This window comes from Adiantum capillus-veneris, chromosome 21 (genome assembly GCF_014529385.1).
Source record: "Adiantum capillus-veneris isolate H3 chromosome 21, ASM1452938v2, whole genome shotgun sequence".
Taxonomy (NCBI): Eukaryota; Viridiplantae; Streptophyta; class Polypodiopsida; order Polypodiales; family Pteridaceae; genus Adiantum; species Adiantum capillus-veneris.
This window is the reverse complement of record NC_140951.1, coordinates 91,422,730-91,442,340: the sequence shown is the minus strand read 5'-3', so window position 1 is coordinate 91,442,340 and position 19,611 is coordinate 91,422,730. Positions and strand designations below refer to the sequence as shown.

General features: G+C 46.0%; 1 protein-coding gene and 1 pseudogene across 1 annotated transcript in view; one reads left to right on the top strand and one right to left on the bottom strand.

Annotated features, from left to right (window-relative positions):
• Positions 1–19,611, bottom strand: part of LOC147431335 (protein ENHANCED DISEASE RESISTANCE 2-like) — a 202,459-nt gene that overhangs the window by 124,409 nt on the left and 58,439 nt on the right. Inside the window, exons 12-14 of the mRNA XM_086493659.1 lie at positions 8,772–8,836; positions 8,329–8,400; positions 8,041–8,208 (exon numbers count right to left, since the gene is read on the bottom strand). Coding sequence (XP_086349785.1) covers positions 8,041–8,208; positions 8,329–8,400; positions 8,772–8,836 — 305 coding nt within the window. The remainder of the gene's footprint in view (positions 1–8,040; positions 8,209–8,328; positions 8,401–8,771; positions 8,837–19,611) is intronic.
• Positions 3,285–7,795, top strand: LOC147431337 (uncharacterized; annotated as a pseudogene).

Genomic DNA, 19,611 nt, shown 5'->3' with positions numbered 1-19,611 from the left:
GAGGACTCAGTAGTGCGCTTTGACGCTCTAATGACCGCCTTGTATGTATCATGCAGTAACCACAAACCCAACCAAGCTTTGGGCAAGAAGACCTTTAACTGGCTGAACACCGATCTAGACTCTACTAGACCAGGGCCAGTGACTAGACCACCTGGCTAGACCAGGGACGAGGAAGGACTAGACCAGGACGAGAGCTTGGTTGGACCAGGGCAAGAGAGGACCAGACCATCAGGGCGAGAGACTAGGTTAGCTAGACTAAGCTGTCTAAGGCTGCACTAGGCAAGGCGAAGTAGGCGAGGCTAGGTCAACCAGCTAGCTCCTCGATTTGTACCTCAACAGAGAGAGACCTTAGTTGAGGTCCCGCTAGGCGTGCCAGAAATGAGAGCACGTGTAGCACGGATAGTGTGTCGTGCTCTCTACAATGGGTGCTCCTCAGTGCAATGTGCGTGACATCTCACTCAAAACAGAATGAAAACACACGAAACAATAGATAACAACAAATCAACATAGAGACACAGCAGCAGACCAGAACATATGGACCCGACTATCTCAAAGGAACCAGTACAGACTCTGGCGTGGTAGCATACTCAGCTCCAGCCCAGAACACACGGGTACAATGGGGGTGTCGAAGCTCAGATCTGCAGGGATGGTACAGACGTGCTATGTATAGACTCACTGCTCTAGACGACGACACTGGCCAATATATGAAGAAGATGATTTGGATGACCACAGAGCTACTACTGATATGTACAACCATAAAGAGCCAGCAACGGCTCATAAATGTCAGCCATCTAAGTCTATCTCCAAACTGAGCAGTGGTGGTGACGTGGCCACGATGTCCACTAGACCACCGTCATATCCTTGTCACACATCACTGCCCAGCCCAGAGAGTTCGTCCAGTGTGAACCAGACTAGACCAATTGTACTAACTGTGTGTGTTGTGAAAATGACACTGTAACCTGCTACATGCCACATTGCATTTTTGGATGCCGTCCCAATGGGATAGATGGTCAGAAGACCAATGGGAGCCCAACAGAAGCATCTCCAAAAAATTAGGGAACTGCTATTTTGGGCCATGAAATCTGTTCGCATCATTATCTCCGGAATGACAAGGGGAACATTTTAGAACTCCGCTGCAAAGTCAACTCGGTAACCAATCAGGAGATTTTTAAGCAGCAAGCATGAAACTGGAAATGGCCTGTAAATCTGCCAAGTGACACTCTCTGGTGGACTTTCCTCATGCAAGAAGAAGTGGCGCTGAATTTCTAGCTGGGAGGCTCATTTGCAAGCTCCTGCCATAGATTAAGAACTATTGTGTGCAAGCTTTCCCTCTCATGTACAGTGTAGTGCAAGAAGTGATGTCCTGCACACTCTACACTACTCTCTCTCTCCCCTACGTGCAGTAATGTGATGCCCCACAAGAGGGATCTTCATTTGACTCATTTACAGCTGTGTGGTTACATGCATTTTTGATGAGGCAAGAGCCTCTCTGAGCAGGAACAGGAGTAGCTAACTGCTGCTCCAAAAGCAGGCACCGGTGAGGGTGATAACCTCACCGTACAAGTGCAATTTCAGCGTTGGTTATGCGCTGTATTTTGACTGTTTTTCAGCCATACGGACGTCAGAACCCTTGGGAGTAGTGCCCCACTGCCAGATGGCAATTCAAGGACTGTTTAGGGCTGAAAACAGGGCAAAAACCAGTAAATACAACGAGGTGAATTTACTGTTTTTGGGCAGAAACCAGAGGGTCTATGCCAGTGGAAGTGAGTTCCAGCACTGGAATTGGTTTCGGGGAAGTTTTGGGGCTGTTATGTTGCCGAAATTTTGCCAAAATAGGTGGTATCTAGCTAGTTACAGGTAAAGAGTTCCAAGGGCTCTACTTTGTAATGTACCCTCCTAAAGTATAAAGAAATACTGAAACGGGCGCCAATTTTGGGGCCTACAGGTTGTCAGCGTCTGCTCGGAGCATTATAGCTTCCGAGTTGTGTGTGCGCTCAAGTGTTAATTCCCGTCGCAGGTTACCTTTGCAAGTGCTCTTTGTGTGTGTTTAAAGTAAAAGCCTACCGCCCCACGGGCCGGTTTCATTTGCCCATACAAGCGTGCAAGCTTGGCATAGAGGTGGTCTTCACGGAGCGTATAGTCTCTATTCAGCAACAACAAGGAGGCAAGAGGGGTAAAATAGATAAGGAACTTAAGCTCTTTCCTAGGTCACAAGCTTTCTCATAGGTGATCTAAGGCACTAATGATTTGGTGATATCAATCTTGATGCTCTTCGACGAGCCTTTTGCAAAAGTAGATGATTGATGGATTAATCAAGTAAGAAAGGACATGCGTTATGTCCCGCTCACAAGAGAGGGGATCTAATTTATGACACCGTCAGGATGGGTGTCCAGTGTCCAAGCGGACGTAGTGTGAACTCGGCATGTGTGGCCGGTCACTTTTATCAAAGCAGGCCAGGACCTCATTTGTAGTTATCAACCCCCACTGGCAGAGTGTGAGTGGTTAGCCCACAAGGCTAGGTGTGCGTGAGGTCACCTCGAGGAGGTGAAAATACCGGAAGCGGAGAGAAAGGCACGACAGCAGGATCCTAAGCGGTGTCGGAAAATAGTGCCTTTCCATTTTTCAGCCACCTTCTACATGTGATTTCATTAATTGGGCACAAGACATATGGATGGAGGTATCTTATGATTTTTAGAACAGATGAAGAGCCACTAGCTCCATACTTGATCCCACCGTCATCTTTAGGGTTTGAGTTGATCTATGACCTCCTGAGCTGCGGGTGCCACCTGTTTTTTTAGAAGGGAAAAAAGCGCTTCCAACAAATAAAGAGCAAAGGTTCATATAGAAGATCTAATTGAGGATTGTGCGGTCAAGGCCCCACATCCCAGAGGATCCATAGGGCTGGACGTGGGGTCGCTACCTCAGCAAATCAGCCTTATAGATGTAAACGACCCCTTCATTGCGGGTGCGAAGATAGCCCCTATATACTAGAAAGGACACCTTTGGGCCGTCTCCATATTTGGGGGCGAGGTCTTCTCCTCTAGGATAAACCTATCAAGAGTTGTTTGTGTTTAACGGGTACCCGTGTAGAGTGTTTCCTCAGTAGGAGGATAACCATCCTAGGAGAGGGTCGTGAGGTATATAAGAGACCCCCCCTGATAGAGGTAGCTGTGTTTGCGCACCCTCTCTGCCCCGCCCAAGGGAGCAATGTGGCCGAAGTCAGGGTGCCTATCCTTAAGGGTACCCGATGGAACACATTCTACGAGCAATTAACTACTAACCGGTCTATGCAAAGGGAGACCTTCCTCTTTCAAGCGCGCTATCTTTGCAACCCTCCTTTTGAGAAAGAAAAGGAGCTCGACCTATCACGAATACTTGAGAAGCGAGCAGAAGAACAAGCTGGAGAGGTCATGGGCACAGCCAAGTTGGACCTTGAATTGGACGCCCACATTGTTGGCTGATCGATTTAAGGAGACCTGGGCCTATCTGCGCCCAGACAAGTAGTGCTATGAATATAAAAACCGAAGGTGGGATAGCACACCCGGATGAGTTCCAAGATGCTCAGTAGGATAGAAGATGAAATGAAACAGATGAGGGCTGCATTTACGCACCCCCAGCGAAGAAGGATGAGCTCCCAACATTTTCTTAAGTCAGTGGAGGAGTGCTTGCACCAACTCCTTAAGCGGGCTTGTACAATTGATGGGGGGCTCCCCTTTCTTAATGGAGCACTAGTTTCTCACGAGTTAGGGCCGCAGCTACACCCACCCAGCCCTTAGTGGGTTTCCACGAGCTACGCCAATATTGGGCTGGATATTTGTACACCAATGACCCCTATTCAGAAAAGCTTCCTCCTGACTTTGATGGACGAAGACGTATTAAAGCTAAACCTATTGAGAGCATTCCTTAGGCTAGTCTTCACATTGGATACCCGAGAGCAGTTCAGTCTCTTCTAGTGGGGGCGACCCTAACACAACTCCTAGAACACATTCTAGAGGAAAGGTGTGAGACCTGGACGTGAGTAGAATAGCCAATCGATTTGAACTAACACTCATAGAAGGTAAGAATTTACTACTCTTTTCGGATGTGAATCAACAGCCGAGTAATGAGCCGCCATTATATTGAAAAAGTTGCTCTTCAACGAGAAGGTAACAGAAGAAACTAAAGGCAGGCCTACCATGTTGGTTAAGCCCGACGCCCACTCCTTATTTACAGCCAACTAGAGGTGGCAAGATGTGGAACGACCTAGAGGTGGGAGGAGGCACTTTCCTTTAAAACACACACCCAAAACAGTGACAAGTCGCAATCCATTCCTGATTGGACTGCTCAAGGAAGACGCCAGTGGACTAGTGACCTCGGCCTTGGGAATGCCGCCCGATAAGACCCAGATAGGTCACAGTGTAGAATCCCTTAACGAGTTAGCAGGAGGCGGGGCAGACTGCTCAGGGCTATAGAGTGGGTAACTAAGAAGGTGAGAAATAATCCGAGAGTTGAAATCCCACTAGGAGCAAAGAAAGTGCCACTTCCCTGGTCTCTTTGCGAGGATTATACTATGTAAACGCTAATGGGATAGAACCTATCCCATTTAACCAATTAGGAATGCGCTAGATGAAATTATACAGTCACAGAGGTATCGCGATGTTGTAATCGGGAGGAGATCCATAGGGAGAGAGGTGCAAGGTTTAAGGCTCGGTGATGGGGAACCTATAAGGAAGAACAAGATAATAGGATCAATACGGTAGTGTCGATGGTGTCGATAGTGTTGATAGTTTTTCCAGCAAAGAATACGCGGAAGAAGAGGAGGATGCGTACAAAACAGGAGAGTGCCCTCTATTTGATGCAAGGAGGGAGCCCATCCAGGAAGATGGACTGGCTGTGAAAGGGAAAGAAAGCAAACCCTTGGAGCATCAGCTAACCTTCCAAGAAGAGAAGAGAAGACCAGGGATTCTTAAAGCAGTATTTGGAACTTGTGGAAGTCCGTCGCACGAAGGAGATATGGACGGAGGACCAGATAGTTCAGTGGGCAGTGTCTAACGTCAAGTTAAGGGAGGGCTTTAAGAAACTGGTGGGGGATCTTTATTTACATGCAGAGAGAGCCTCCACACGTAACAAGCACAAGCTGCCTCCCCTATTTCCTAGCACCACCATGACCGGCCTACCCTATCCTATCTCGGGTCCATTAAGTTCTCGGTTGTCGAGATTGGCTGCCACCCCCTCCCGATACAAAGAACTTGTGAATCTCCTCACTGAGGAAAGCAAGGTCATCACCAGCACATGCTACTTGCTCCTCCATTTATTTGTCCCAGGAGCCCATCCGTATTTTCACCGTAGGCGCCACGTGCAACACCTTTTTGCCACCTCATATGCACAATTTCCCAATTATTTACAACTAGTGCCAAAGAACAGCCTTGGTGTAGGCATCCTAGCCAACCTAAGACACAATCTTAAGAGGGTTATTCCCCGGGTCAACGACCAGCTAGTTCTCCCCGATGAGCTCACCGTGGAGGAGATTGATATGCCAACGTGTCACACCGGCATCTATGCTGGCCTGATGGGCCGCACTAAGGCACCCAATACATGGGAGGCTTACCAGTCTCGGTCCTTCTGGTCCTTCGTCATGGAAAAGTGGGAAGACGGGTGCCCCAAGCCTCTCCTGAAGCAGGTACTCTACTCAGGCTTAAACCGAGCCAGCTTGACTAGTCAGACAATCGCTATTTCATCATGCATTAAGGAGACACTCAGATGCTCCAATAAATAGATTTCATTGACTTTCAGAGGAAGGTCTTGGGACACCCTATCCTACAAGAACTCGCCCTTTTGCACGATATGGTGGGCTCCAAAAGCCTAGTCTATCTTCCCTCCTGGACAAAGCCGTACTGTGGGAGGCAATAGGAAGAGTCTTTGTCGAGAAACCCCCACACAATACACCACATGGATTGCTTACTTCTTGCATACTTGCTTCCCATGAAGTGGTTCTCCTAATACACCTTTTTTTTCACTTGGAAGAGTCCTGCCTAAGCATCCCAGTTAGCTTAGAAAACGATGGGTTGGTCCACCTTACTCAACACTCTAGCCGCGTCTACGCCTTCTATTCGTTGGACGTTTCGTTCAGACACAAGAGCTTGCGTCTCCTAGGGCTCGAAATCTCGGTGGAGCGCAAAGGATAACCCCTGAGAAAAATGAACAAAAAGATAAAACTATCGACATTGTCGACACCCCCACCTCTAACATCCTTATCCTTATTTCTCGTATGCGAATAAAATCAACAGGTACAGTGTCTCCTTCTTTCCTTGCTGCTGTCTTTCTTTTTTATTCGTACCTTATTCAGAACAGCCCCCGTCGCGCGCCACCAATGGTCACGTGGATTCGTCACCCTCCTACCTATCTTGGTTGTATTGTTCAATACATTAATGGAGGTAACTCCCGTATGATTTCCCTTTTTCCCTCAATAGTCCAGTTCTTCAGGTTACTCAGCGTTTTCAAGTATATTATGGACCAAGCCACTATCAACGCAGTCCATCAAATGCTTGCTATCCTCCACGAGTCTTGCGACCAATATCCTACAAATTTTTTTGTAGTAAAGATAATTTCACAAGTGCTTGGTGCCTGATATAAGTGCCCTCAGAGAAATATGCTCACAATTAACTGATCTCACTTAAAGAATGACAATAACAGCACACTGAATGATAACCATAGCGCATGGGAATTTGAATTGAGAACTAAATTGAACTGAAATAGAACAACCAACAATGAAAATGGAGACGACACGAAGTTGTGTGCTTTGTATACAGGCTACCCACACTGAAAATGTATAGCCTTGTATACAGGCTACCCACACTTGGAGGTGCAAGCACAGTGGATTATGTACTCTCTCTGCTTGCTCTTGTACCACATATCAGAGAGCTATCAGTTTAAGAGGGACCTTTTGGAGTTGCTGCAGATCATGCATACTCATTTTCAATACTAGATTGCCCCTATACTACACAACCCATGGATAGCTAGCAGAGACATTCTTATGCTATATATAAGTTCTCTACGGAGATGTTCTGAGATCTTTAGATTGCTAGAAGAGGTAGATCCCCAAGCACCTTCGACAAAGCTTACACACCAGATTACAAACACTATTCATGTAGGTGCAGCTATAGCCTTTTCCCACTATTGTGGTACAGCAAGACATGGTAGTCGCACAATTCCTCAGAATAGTTGGTATGATGATGACTGTCCAAGAGACTTGAGCCTGATTACAGAGAGAGGTAGTAACAGGGCACACCACATAGTGACACACCAACAGGCAAAGATTGCCTTCTGAAAATTGTGAGGCGAAAGAAGAGAGCGTATTCAGCTCGTCTTGACGAGGAGTTGTACCAGACATTCTTAAGTGAGGATCTAATTGAGCTCTACAAAATTGCATTACAACTGACTTGAAGCCCTTTAAATAGGAAACTTCTAAAGCAACTAAGCCACTTGTCAGGTAGCTCCTCAGAAACTGAGCCATTTCCCAAGTAGCTACTAAAAACAATTGGCCACGTTGAATCTTCAAGTAGAAACTTTCCCTACTGCTCATGTGAAAACTTTCCTATGCAACAACAAGACATCTGTAAAATTGCCATGCAAAAACTGCCACGTGCAGATACCTGCCCATGCAAGCTGCCACATTAGCCTGCCATGCAGCTTGCCACATCACCAGCATGACAATTCAGCAAGCCAATCGCCACATCAGAAATTCTGTGACACACAGCCACCCATGGAGGAGGGTAATTCTATGCTAGAGCAGCTGATACAGGAGTTCATAAGATAACTCCTTCCAGTTTCTGTATCCCTCCAGTTATTTTGTGCACTTTCCCTTTGTAACCTTGGTTTTGAACAACAGAAGTTTTAGAACTCAAATTAATTGTGCAGGGACCTTGCTTTAGAGAACAAAAGACGTCCTCCTATCTTACACAAAGTCCAAGATCACAAAAGTTATTGTAAGCCTTGCTAAATCACGCTTTCAAGTGTCTTGCTGAAAGTTTCATAAGATTGCAGAATAATAAGTTACTTTACCTGCTATTTGACAGAGGATCACATAAGGTACAGTCCTGTCTAGTTTGTCAAAGTACTTGTGTTTCCAACGTCCCCAGCCTGTTGATCGGATTTCCATAATCTGGGACACTCGCGATTTTGCAACGCCACTTTCATTGGAAACCAGAGGCTTGATTTCCCAAAAGGTTGCTGCGACATATTTATGCATGCATTTACTGAGTTCTACCGCAAAACAGTCCCAGTGGCTTTCCTACTTGCCACCTTCATTGTATAAGCAAATAGAAAGTCCGCTTGGTATCAAAACCTTACGATTCAAGGTAATTCGTCGAAAGCCTGTTTTCTTTGGACAGTCCTTGTGTACAGTTTGTGATTGCAATATTGCTGCAAACATTAGCACATCCGTTTTTGAAAATCTCAGAATAAAAAGAATATAAAGCAATGTTGACTCTCCTTCTAGTCGACAAAGAATGATTCATGTCATTACTATATTGAAAGCAGAAACTTCTAGGACAGCAGAAGAGCAGAAACAAAATAGACAATAAGATTTCCTGCTTAGTAAGGCTATTCATGAAACAATCTATACAGCTACTACGGATGTTAAAAAGCTCTTAAAATCTACACTCTGCTATGCCATTGTAGCTAGGTCACGAAATTATTCATAATTCTGGTATGCCATTGCAGCTAGGTCGTAAAAATTTGCATGATTCTGTATAATAATATACTAGAATTACTAAGGGATATTGAGCACTTACAATATGTATTGTCAGGATCCTGGCGCCATACTCGTGAAAACACGAAGTCACTCTTAGAATTCCTCCTGCAAACATTGCAGCCAAAATACAACTTTCCTGTCACCATATCTCAAGATGGTACACTTGAAAGCTCCTCAGTATATTAGTTACAAAACTAACATGATTTGAATATTGGGATTTTAGCGAAGATTAATAATGGCTTATATTCCACAAAAAGAGAGAGACCTTTGGATCTCTATGCATGCTCTGCAAGATGACTTGCACAGTATAGACAAATCTGTAAAGCCACGAACTACTATGCTTCTTATATCTTTGTTTTGTACTGTTGTTAGGTTATTTTGTTACTCTGACTTTGTATCAGATCCACCACTTTGTAACTTTCGGGTCTCATATGTCATTATGGCCTTTTGAAGACGTTAATATAACATTTCATTTCATTTCATTTCTACTTTGTTCCGAGCATGCTTCATTGATGATTCAACACATAGGTGATCCTTGAGGCATTGATGATACTTTTTACAGAAACAGAACGAGATACTTGCAGCCATAGGCCCAGTGAAGCTTCTTCTGCTCTGGCTGAGCATGGACTCACTCTTCAATTGTCTTTGTAGCTTTAAAACCTCCTGCATGACCCTGTGCTCACAAATTCTTCAGCAAGTGTTTTGACGCATGCCACAATTTAGGCATCGAGGTGTCACATATAACATGTTCCTAAGGGAAGGCATTCGATATCATCAAGAAGATCATCTGACTCGTCCTCAGTAGATGGGTTGTTGTTGGAATCGAGATTCCCCTTGAATTCGTGCTCTTGCAAAACTGCGTCGGGGGCATTTGCTCCCGTTTCTACTTGGAGTCTCTGTCAACGTCCATCGCGTGTGCTCCAAAAAAAATCAGACCCGATCCTCCTATGAAGAAGAATTGCTTGAAGCTCTGATACCACTATAACCGGCTTGGCATTGACAAGACGGTAAGTCTTCAAAACACACGCGAACAAGACGAGATGCTTTAACACTTGAACTTCAAAACCCGAAGTCATCGAGACGGAAGAGGCGGAGTTCTACTTCCAGATGCACTAGCCCCCAAAGTTTGGCGCCTCTTTCAGTCCTTCTTTTTATAAGTATGAGAACAGAGTACAACTGTGAGGACAGTCCTCGCGACAGTCCTCTGCTCTGTGTGCACACAGAGATCTTTCATAGACTTCCCCAAGGCATGCTTATAAAGGCCCTGAAAAGCATTGAGGCCCAAAAGCTAGGCGCCCCAAAAAATCCCAACAATAACAATGTTAAAAGCTGCAAAAGGTTTTGCGTAGCCCCTTTGAATCAAATGTCAAAAAGATAGATTTGTACACATATCAAATATCTCGAGAATTCAGGAACTAAAAATGTGGAGGTATAAATCTGGTTGCCATTAAAGATTGATCGAAAGGACCAACAACAAATCTTAAAAATACAATGGCATTTGCACTCCTTACCTTCATAAGGGAGTGACATATGCACTCTAGAAACAAGATATTTCAATGTAGGAAGCAAGACCTTCCAAAGAGTTTCCCTATAGATTGGATATCCGGATGAGCTTCCTGCTGGCCTTCAACACCCTCCTATGAGCCTCATGCAATTGACAATGCGTTTCATATATGGGGTGTGACCACCTAGTTGCTTGGATGGAATGAAGGACTTACCTTTTGATCTTCAAATATAGAAAACTAATACATACAAGAGTATTACAAGCACTCTAGCAAAATTCTAGAGATTCACTGTCGGCATGTTGAGAGAAGGTTGGGGCTATCATGTCAATGTTCTTGATTAAAGGAGAATGCTTTTCTTTTGCCTTTGGCTCACCTTTCTCATGTTTTCGGAGAGAAGGGATGCAAAATTGAGATGTTGTGTCTACTAGTGTAGTTGGGCTACAATGTCCCATGCACTAGACAAGCGGTTATAGTTGGTCTTGGTTCACACTTGGGCGGTCACTTGACAGGACCAGGGTCATCGGTAGACTGGCGCTTTGGCAGGACACGAAGGAGTGGTAACCGAGTGGAGACCGTAGCTAGTCTATGAATATCATCGATCCTTGGGATTGAGAGCTCCATAGTCAATGCACAGTCTCCAAGATCCGTCTTTCTTTAGTACTAGCAATACCGGAGAACAGAAAGGTGACGTGCTAGGTTGGATGAGACCCTTTTCTAAAAGTTCTTTGACTTGGTTCATTATTTCTTCATTCTAGGCTCGGCTAACTCGATAAGGTGGCTGGTTTGGTGGTGTACTTCCAAGAATCAAATCAATCGTATGGGTTGCAAGAAAACACACACAGCTTGGAGAAGATGAAGGAATCTCAAGGCACACAACAGAGAGAGAATTACTTAGTGTGCAATGGAAAGATAGATAGCCCTAGAATGATGGGCGTATATACAATGCACGAGGGAAAAAACCTCCTAGTGAGGGAAAAAATGCTCCGACGATCCTAAGTGTGTTCACACACATCACTACCACATGTATATGGTAACAAATCCCCCTTGGAGTGATGCAGTGAACGAGAGCTGGCACATGAGTAAAGAGAAGTGCCATGCCCTGAGGACATGATCAATCCACAAAGGGGAGTAAGCCCAAAGCTTTGCAGAAAGGTTCGAACTTCTCACGAGACAATGCCTTTGTGAAAAGATCTGCAAGGTTGGCATGTGTTGGCACATAAGCCAAGCTAATCTCTCTTGTTGAGATCCTCTCCCTGACATAGTGGTAATGCACCTCAATGTGCTTTGTGAGAGCATAAAGAACTGGGTTCCTCGCAACTGCCAACGCGCTCTGACTGTCAGTGTAGATAGTGTTGGCAGTGTCCTGTCCAACACCCAAATTAGCCATAAGGCGTCTGAGCCATACACACTCAACCGTAGCTCTGAAGACTTCCCTGTACTCAGCCTCACAACTAGAAGTGGCCGCAGTAGGTTGCTTCTTGCTCAACCATGATATACATGAACTGTTGAGCATGAAACAAAAAACACTTCTGGACACTCGCGTGTCAAAACAACCAGCCTAATTTGAGTCGGAAAAAGCATGTAAGTCTGGCACCAATGATCCCCCCTTGGGATAAAACAAGCCAAGATATAAAGTGCCACTCAAGTAGCGGAACATCCTCTTGACATCTTGCCAATGCTTAGACCCTGGGCTATGCATAAATCTGCCGACCTGTGAGACTGCAAACTGAATATCCAGCCTCGTGTGGCATACATAAATGAGGCATCCAACAACAACAGTTTGGTAAAGAGTGACATCTGCAGGATCACCAGCATCATGAAGACTCAATTTCAAACCTGTTTTCATGGGAGTGGCAATAAGTTTGTAATCCTCAAGTCCAAACTTACATAGCAATGTCTCTATGTAACTTTTCTGACACAAGGCAATTTTACCATCACATTGCTTAAATTGTATACCCAAGTAATGATGCAACAGCCCAAAATCTTCCATCTTGAAAGTAGCATTCAAATCAATCTTAAATTCAGCAATCTGTCTCTCATTAGGTCCTGTGATCAACAAATCATCTACATAAAGAACCACAATGAGAAGTACATCACCCTCACGCTTTACATATAATGTGCTTTCTGTTGGACTGTTACGAAAACCTCGTTTGACAAAATGGTGTCATCCTTCTCATACCAAGCACGAGGAGATTGTTTCAACCCAAATAAAGCTTTGTTAAATTTGCACACCTTATCCTCTTGTCCTTTCTTGACAAAACCGCGAGGCTGCGTTACATAAACTTCCTCAAATATATGACCATTCAAGAAGATCAAGTAAACAAAAAGACCGGATTTTATTAATTTGGAAATGGCCGAAGCCGATACAAGTGGGACGGACTTGCCCTTCTCTTTTACATCAAGTACAATTTTCCTGCCCTTCTCATTCTTCAAAGTAGATTTCTTGGCCTGATCATCGACCAGGGCGTAGCTCTTGTGGTACCAAGGGATTCCTAGGAGGAGGTCAAACCCTTCCAAAGGCATGATGTAAAAGTCCTCGTGCCCTAAATACCCCTAACAATGAAAATGGAGTTTGCAACGACAGGTGTAATGGAAACACCCCGCCCGGGTGCCACCAGAACTGCCTCCACCTGTGGCCCCATTCTGTCGGACATAATTCCAAGTCGGGCCGCCAATTCAGGTCAGATGAAGTTGGCCTTGGCTCCTCTGTCAAAAAAGATGAGGGCTTATTGATCTCGTACTTTGCCCCATTTGCGATAAAGTTCTGTGCTTTCATCCATCTGATCTGGGTCGGTCCCCATACAATCTGGTACCAATTCTGGTTTCATCTTTCCCTTTTTGCCGCGTTCTTCGACTACTCTAGAACTCTCTGTTCCATCTTCTAGACACCCCAAGTCTAGATTCTACCGCGACACGACAGAGATTTACTTTAAAACAGTTCGCAAAAGTCGACACAGCCCAGCGTAGTTCCGTGCCAAGAGGTATTGGCCCCAAAGACTCGCACCCCTTTCGGTATTTCTTTTTATATTAGTCTGTGTGCAAAGTACAAGGGAGTCTGCGGAAACTCGCACTCAAACTCTGCATCCAGATGCTCTGAGTAATGAGGGCCCAACAAACTTATTTTTATTTTTTTCCGAGAAAAAGATCCTTCTATTAGTTAATGAAACTACCCATAGGGCTACAACCACCTCTACTAGGGAGGGCTACAACAATCATAAGGGGAGACTCTCCCAATGAACAAACAACATATGTACAATGAGGCTAAATCAGGAGATGAAAGGAGGGAAAAGCCACACAGGTGGACGGTAGTGCCATCTGAGCACACCTTGGACCATGGTGATGAAAGGCCCATGGCGCCAAAGTCGAAGGAAAGCCTCTACGCTCCCGCATGCGGTCGGAGCTGCTTTAGAGTCTCTTGAACTGTTCCCTGAGAGTATGGATTAGCTCTAGCCAAAGATCTCGAACTGTCTCTGCTGGTGGTACAGGGCAAGCCTCAAAGATGCTGAAGCCATAGTTACCCGGAACGCGGAACGGGAACGGTGACGGGATCCCTACGGAACGGGGGAACGGCTAGGGGTCCAGAACGGGAACAGCGCGGAACGGGAGGTATAAAAAACACCCAAATAGTGCATTTTTTAGCTCCTTGTGTTTAAATACAAGGAGTATTAGAGTGCTTTGATTGTAATACTCACAAAAAACTCGTTTTGAAGACCATTCAACCTTGCTATGACTAGATGATGATGATGAGAGAGAGAGAGAGAGAGAGAGAGAGAGAGAGAGAGAGAGAGGGAGAGGGAGAGATTTGAGAGAGTGGGAGGGAGAGGAAGAGAGCTTGAAGGCGTGAAGCCTTGAGCCTTGAGAGAGTGAGTCTTGAGAGGGAGAGATCTTGAGAGTGTGACAGGGAGAGAGCTTGATCCTTGAGGATTAGCTTGTGGAGAGAAAGGGGGAGGGGGGTGCATTTTATGAGTCCTTGAGGCCTTGCACACTTCAAAAAGAAGCCCAAACATTTACTTCAATTTTTTCAATTTTTGCCAAATTTGTTTGTAGCCGTTGGTCGTTCCAGGGGCATTCTGGAACGTTCCGGGGGCGTTCCGGAACGGCCGTTCCGGTTTGCACTGGCCACCCGGAACGTCAAACGTTTCGGGACGTTTCGGAACGTTCGGGAAGGGAACTGCCCCCCGGAACGCCGAAACGGGGGCTAGGGGGCGTTCCCCGGTAACTCTGGCTGAAGCAGCGGGCCCGCCAGATGAACCAGAGTGTCAGGCCGTAGACGAGCTCCTAACACTCCTCTCTCTCACTGCACCACTCCTGTGGAGTAAGCTATGTAGTAGGCTGGAGCGTAGGTCGACCCCCCTGCATCACTATTATCCTGCTGGTGGAAGATAGCTCAAACTGTAGTGCCGGGCCCGTGAGAGTGGACCAAGGAGCTACCCCCCAAGTGTACTGCCATTCTGTGGAAAGAGCTGGTATCAGCCGAAGGACACGAAGCCAAACCTGTTGTGCCAAAGGACACTCCCACCAAAGACAATAACACTGACTCTCCATAGGATGGTCACAAGTTGCGCATGCTGCCAAGAGACTACTATGTACAAGCCAGCTCCCCACTGTTGTAGCTCTACGTGCAACCAGCCACTAAAACAAAGTGACTCGCCACGGCTGCCTGGCGTCCACAACCATGCCCAAAAAGCTGACAAGAACTCAACTGTGAGGACCTCCTACTGCCAATGAGGTGCTGCAGCAGGACGAGCCTCTCTCCGTGCTGCAAGTATGTGACGTCCCAGTCCACAGTGTATTGAAAGAAAGGGACACCTGGATGGTCGGCTGAGGCGAAAGTGTCCCTCCAAACCACTCTCTAGGATCCCACTGCACTCGTGCTAGTGGACAGCTCTCCCAAGCCCACAGCCTCCAATGGCCAGTCCCAAGAGCTGCTAGGTCAGGATCTATGACACAAGTCCTCCCACAGATGCCACAACTCCGATCCTCTGAAAACAACACTTTGCCACCTGAGGGGCCTCTACTGAAACTCCGTGAATACGACCCTGAACCCTATAGCTCGAAAAACAGGGAGGGTACAATCTCTGAGAAAGCCCGAACTGCAATGAGGACCTCCAGTTGCATGGTCCCCATCCATCAGGGCGCTGCTGACTCGAGAGGTGTGCGCCACTCAGCTGGTACTGCCTATGTGATGTCCTAACACATGCTCTGCACCCCTCTCATGCCTTGTAGCTGAATGCTCTGAGGCTCCTCTGACAAGCCTGAGAACTATAGCCAGTCACCTAAAGTGCGTGCTGGACCCTCTGCCATGGGACCCCAAGAAACATGAGCGGTCCTCCAATCTCCTGCTCAGGCCAACTCTGTGCATCTCTGTAAAAATCCATCTAGTCGAAGGTCTCCAAGGGCCTCCAACCTGAGGCACTCTAGCACTAAGCCGCTGAAGTAAAACTCCTTCCAGGTTTCCTCCCCTAGAAGCAATCCTCTGACACCAAACTTCACAAGAAGGGCTCTGCTCTGCTGTGCTTGGTCTATGATCCCCAATCCCCCTTGAGAACAAGGTAGAGTGATGGCCTGCCAGGTCACTTTGGCCTGAGCTATCTGAGTGTCGTGCCCTGACCAAAGGAGATTCCTGATCAGCCTCTCCACCTAGCTGATGCAGGAACTCGAAAAGATCCAACAAGATGTGATATACCACATAGTAGCGAGCAACACTTGGTTCGCCACTACAACCCTGCCTGCTAGAGAAAGTCGTACGAAGGTCCAATGTAGCAGCTTCCTCTTGATGGACAAGAGGAGTAGAACAATCCGATGCTCCTACTCCTGATGGGTTGCCAGGTGAGGGTTTCAAATGGATTCCCTCTGCAATTCGACACTTGGGCTCTCACGTTGAAAGACCTGTAGCAGATGGTGTCTATGTTCTGATTCATCCTTGGAGAAGACTATCATGTCATCAAAGAAAGTGCTGACAAATGATCTCTACTCTCTGAAAATCCTATCCATCATTCGCTTGAAAGTCGTTGGAGCATTAGTAAGGCCAAAAGGCATCACCAAAAATTCATATAAACCAAAGCTCGTCCGAAAGGCTGCCTTGTAGACATCTCCCTGCGTGATTCGGATTTGATGATATCTGCTTTTCAAATCAATCCTGCTGAAACAAGACGATCCTTGTAGTCGATGAAGAATATCATCGATCCTTGGAATCAGAAATCTGTTCTTGATGGTGATTTTACTGAGAGCTTTGTAATCAATGTACATTCTCCAAGATCCAACTTTCTTTGAAACCATCGTCACCGGAGAGCAGTAGGGTGAAATACTCGGCTGGATAAGACCCTTTTCCAGAAGGTCTTTCACTTGGTTCAAAATCTCTTCATTCTAGGCTCGACTAACACGGTAAAGTGGCCGGTTCGGTGGTGTGCTTCCAAGTATCAGATCAATGGTATGATCCTCAGGTTGAGAGGGGGGCAACTCGCTTGGTAGGCCCTCAGAGAAACAATCGGCATGAGCGTGCAAAAAATCTTGGCATTCTTTATCAAGTTCTGACATGTTCGTTCATTGTTCATCATTTAACTCTTTCAAGTAGATCAAGTAAACAAAGAGACTGGATTTCATTAATTTGGAAATGGACGAAGCCGATACAATAGTGACATATCCACCCTTTAGTTTTACATCAAGTACAATTTTTCGGCCTTTTTTATTCGTCAACGTTGCTTTCTTTGCCAAATAATCGACCACGGCGTTGTACTTATGGTACCAAGGGACTCCTGGGAGGACGTCACAACCTTCCAAGGGCATTATGTAAAAGTCCTCGTGCCCCAAATACCCCTGACAATGCAGCCGAAGTTTGCCAATAACAAAAGTAATGGCTATGTCCCGTCCGGATGTCGCTAGAACTGCCTCTGCTGGTGGTCTCATCCTATCGGGTGTAATCTCGATTCGTGCCGTCAATTCAGGTGAAATGAAGTTGGCCTTGGCTCCTCCATCGAAGAAAATCAGGGCTGCTTGATCTTTCACTTTGCCCCAAGCTCGGCAAAGTTTTGTACTTTCATCAATCAAGCTTGGGTCAGTACCAAGCAATCTGGTACCAGTCCTACTTTTATCTTGCCTTTTGTGCCACGGTCCTCTGCTGCTCTCGAACTCTCTGGCATGTCTTCATTTTCTTCTTGGTGTGCCCTTTTGAGGCACTTTGCGGAGACGTGCCCATGTTCCCCGCAACCAAAACACTTCCCTTCTTTGATGTAATTAGCCCTCTCTCGAAGAGTGAACTGGGATCGTGTATCCTTATCTTTCTTTTCTTGGAACTCTCTTTCTTTCTACTTTCATTGTTAGAGGTTCGTTGGGTTCTCTGAGTCAAAATTTCATCAGTGGGGTAAGTCAAATTTCCCGAATGTATCACGAAACCCCGTTTCGCATGACCCATTAATTCTTGAATAGAATTCGACTTTTGTTTCAGACAGTTGTCTGGATCTCTGTAGGGAGTTCGTAGCAAAACCGCTCAATCTGTTTCTTAAAAGAGACCTTCTTAAATGAAGAGGTTGATAGAAAAAAGTTCCTCTCTTGCAATAAGTGTCCAAAGAATCTCCCTTGGTCATCCGAAGATGATTCCAAGCGGTTCGTATATCTCGTTCATATTCCCGTGTCAACCAAGAAGAAATAAAGAGTCTTTTGAATTTCAACCAATTGACTTAAGCTTCCTTCCTTAGAAAAAGAGTGGACCACCATGTTCGAGCATTACCTTTGAAGAAAGATGTAACCCTCCTAATCTTGGAGTGCTCTGAGTAGTGCCCTCCAGAGAAGGCTATGTCAAACTGCTTAATGAAGGCCAAAGCCCTCTGAGCATCTTGGAACCCAGAAAAGGATTCAAATTTAATCGACTGTCCACCTTCTTAAATTCTTTTACTTTCTTGCTTTTGTCTTCAAGAAGTCATATTGGTTGGCTCTGTAAAAATGCTTCTTCTTTGCATAAAACATATGGTCATCGAAGTCCGAACTGTCACAGGATGACTCCTCTGTAAAACTGTCAGAAACTAGGCGAAATCTGGGTTTCTTTGCCTTCTTCTTGCCCTTTCTGAATCTTGCTTTTTGCTTTGCTTTTTGCCTTTTCTATCCTCCTCGCTCGAGTTAGAAGAGCTAGAAGAACTATCGGAAGAAGAAGAAGAACTGGGTAGTCCTTCAAATCGTACACGCTTCTTCTGCTTTCTTGCAGATGCAAAAGAAGATTGATGGCCAAGGCACCCTCCACATGAATGCCCCCTTAGGGTTTATTGCCATTTCTGTGAAAAGTCTGGACACGAGGACAAGGATTGCTACTACCTCAAGGGATTGTGACAAATACAGCAAGTCTTGGTCCCACTCTTCAACAAGGGATAGCACATGCATCCAACATGGTTTCCCCATATAGTTATCAAAACCACATGCCACCTTTGCTAACAGCCCCTCCTATGCAAGGTATGCAGAGTACTTTTCTCTCTCAGAGCTTTTATCATGCCCATGCTCCCTCATCCCCTCGAAAGATTCTACGCCTCCACCTCCAACTCCATGCACCAGGAGCAAGGACCACCTCGCCCTTCGACTAGCCCATTGAATCGACCCATTTTGTGCTACAGATGCGGGCAATATGGACACTACCAAAGCAAATGTCCCTTGCCAGAAGGGTCCCCTGCCTGCCATCATTACCTTGAAGCAAAGGATCACTACAGTAAGGATTGTCCCAAACTCCATGCATCCTCGGCTTCGAGCCCAAGTCAAAGCCAAAATGAGTTTACCTTTCCCAAGCTCAATCTGATAGCAGTTAGCACCATCCCTCAGCCACCCCCTTCTGCCCATGTAACCGGTTACCCCTCAAGACAAGTTGCAATTGGTAAAGGAGCCAGCAGGCGTCCTTACGCGGACCCAGAGGGCCTCTCTCAGTCTTAGTATTCCAACAAGATCAACTCCCCCACACATTCTTACACTAGCGGATACCCCGCCTTCAGTTGTTGACAAGCCATCCCACAGTGCCAAGCAAGGATCCAAATCTTTGCTCTCCGATATCGATGACGCTTTCTTGGAAGCAGTTACTGATCTACAACAGATCAAGGTACCAGAGAAACCACTAGTAGAAAAAGATAAGCTTACAACAAAGACAATCTTGAAGAGCACCCTCCAACAAGTGTCCCTCTATGACATGCTACGGCTAGATGCGAGTTTTAGAAGTGACACCCTTGCAGTTATTCAATCACTTTACCCCGGAGCAGGTCCTAGTGGCAGGCACCGCCCAATGCAACCATCAGAGTCCTATATAATATCCCATCCCGCTGCTCCCCTCACTGATTATAGAAGCCCTCGTCTCACCGTGTTCGTCTTGGGGTGGCAGTTTCAGGAGTGATGGTGGATGGTGGATCT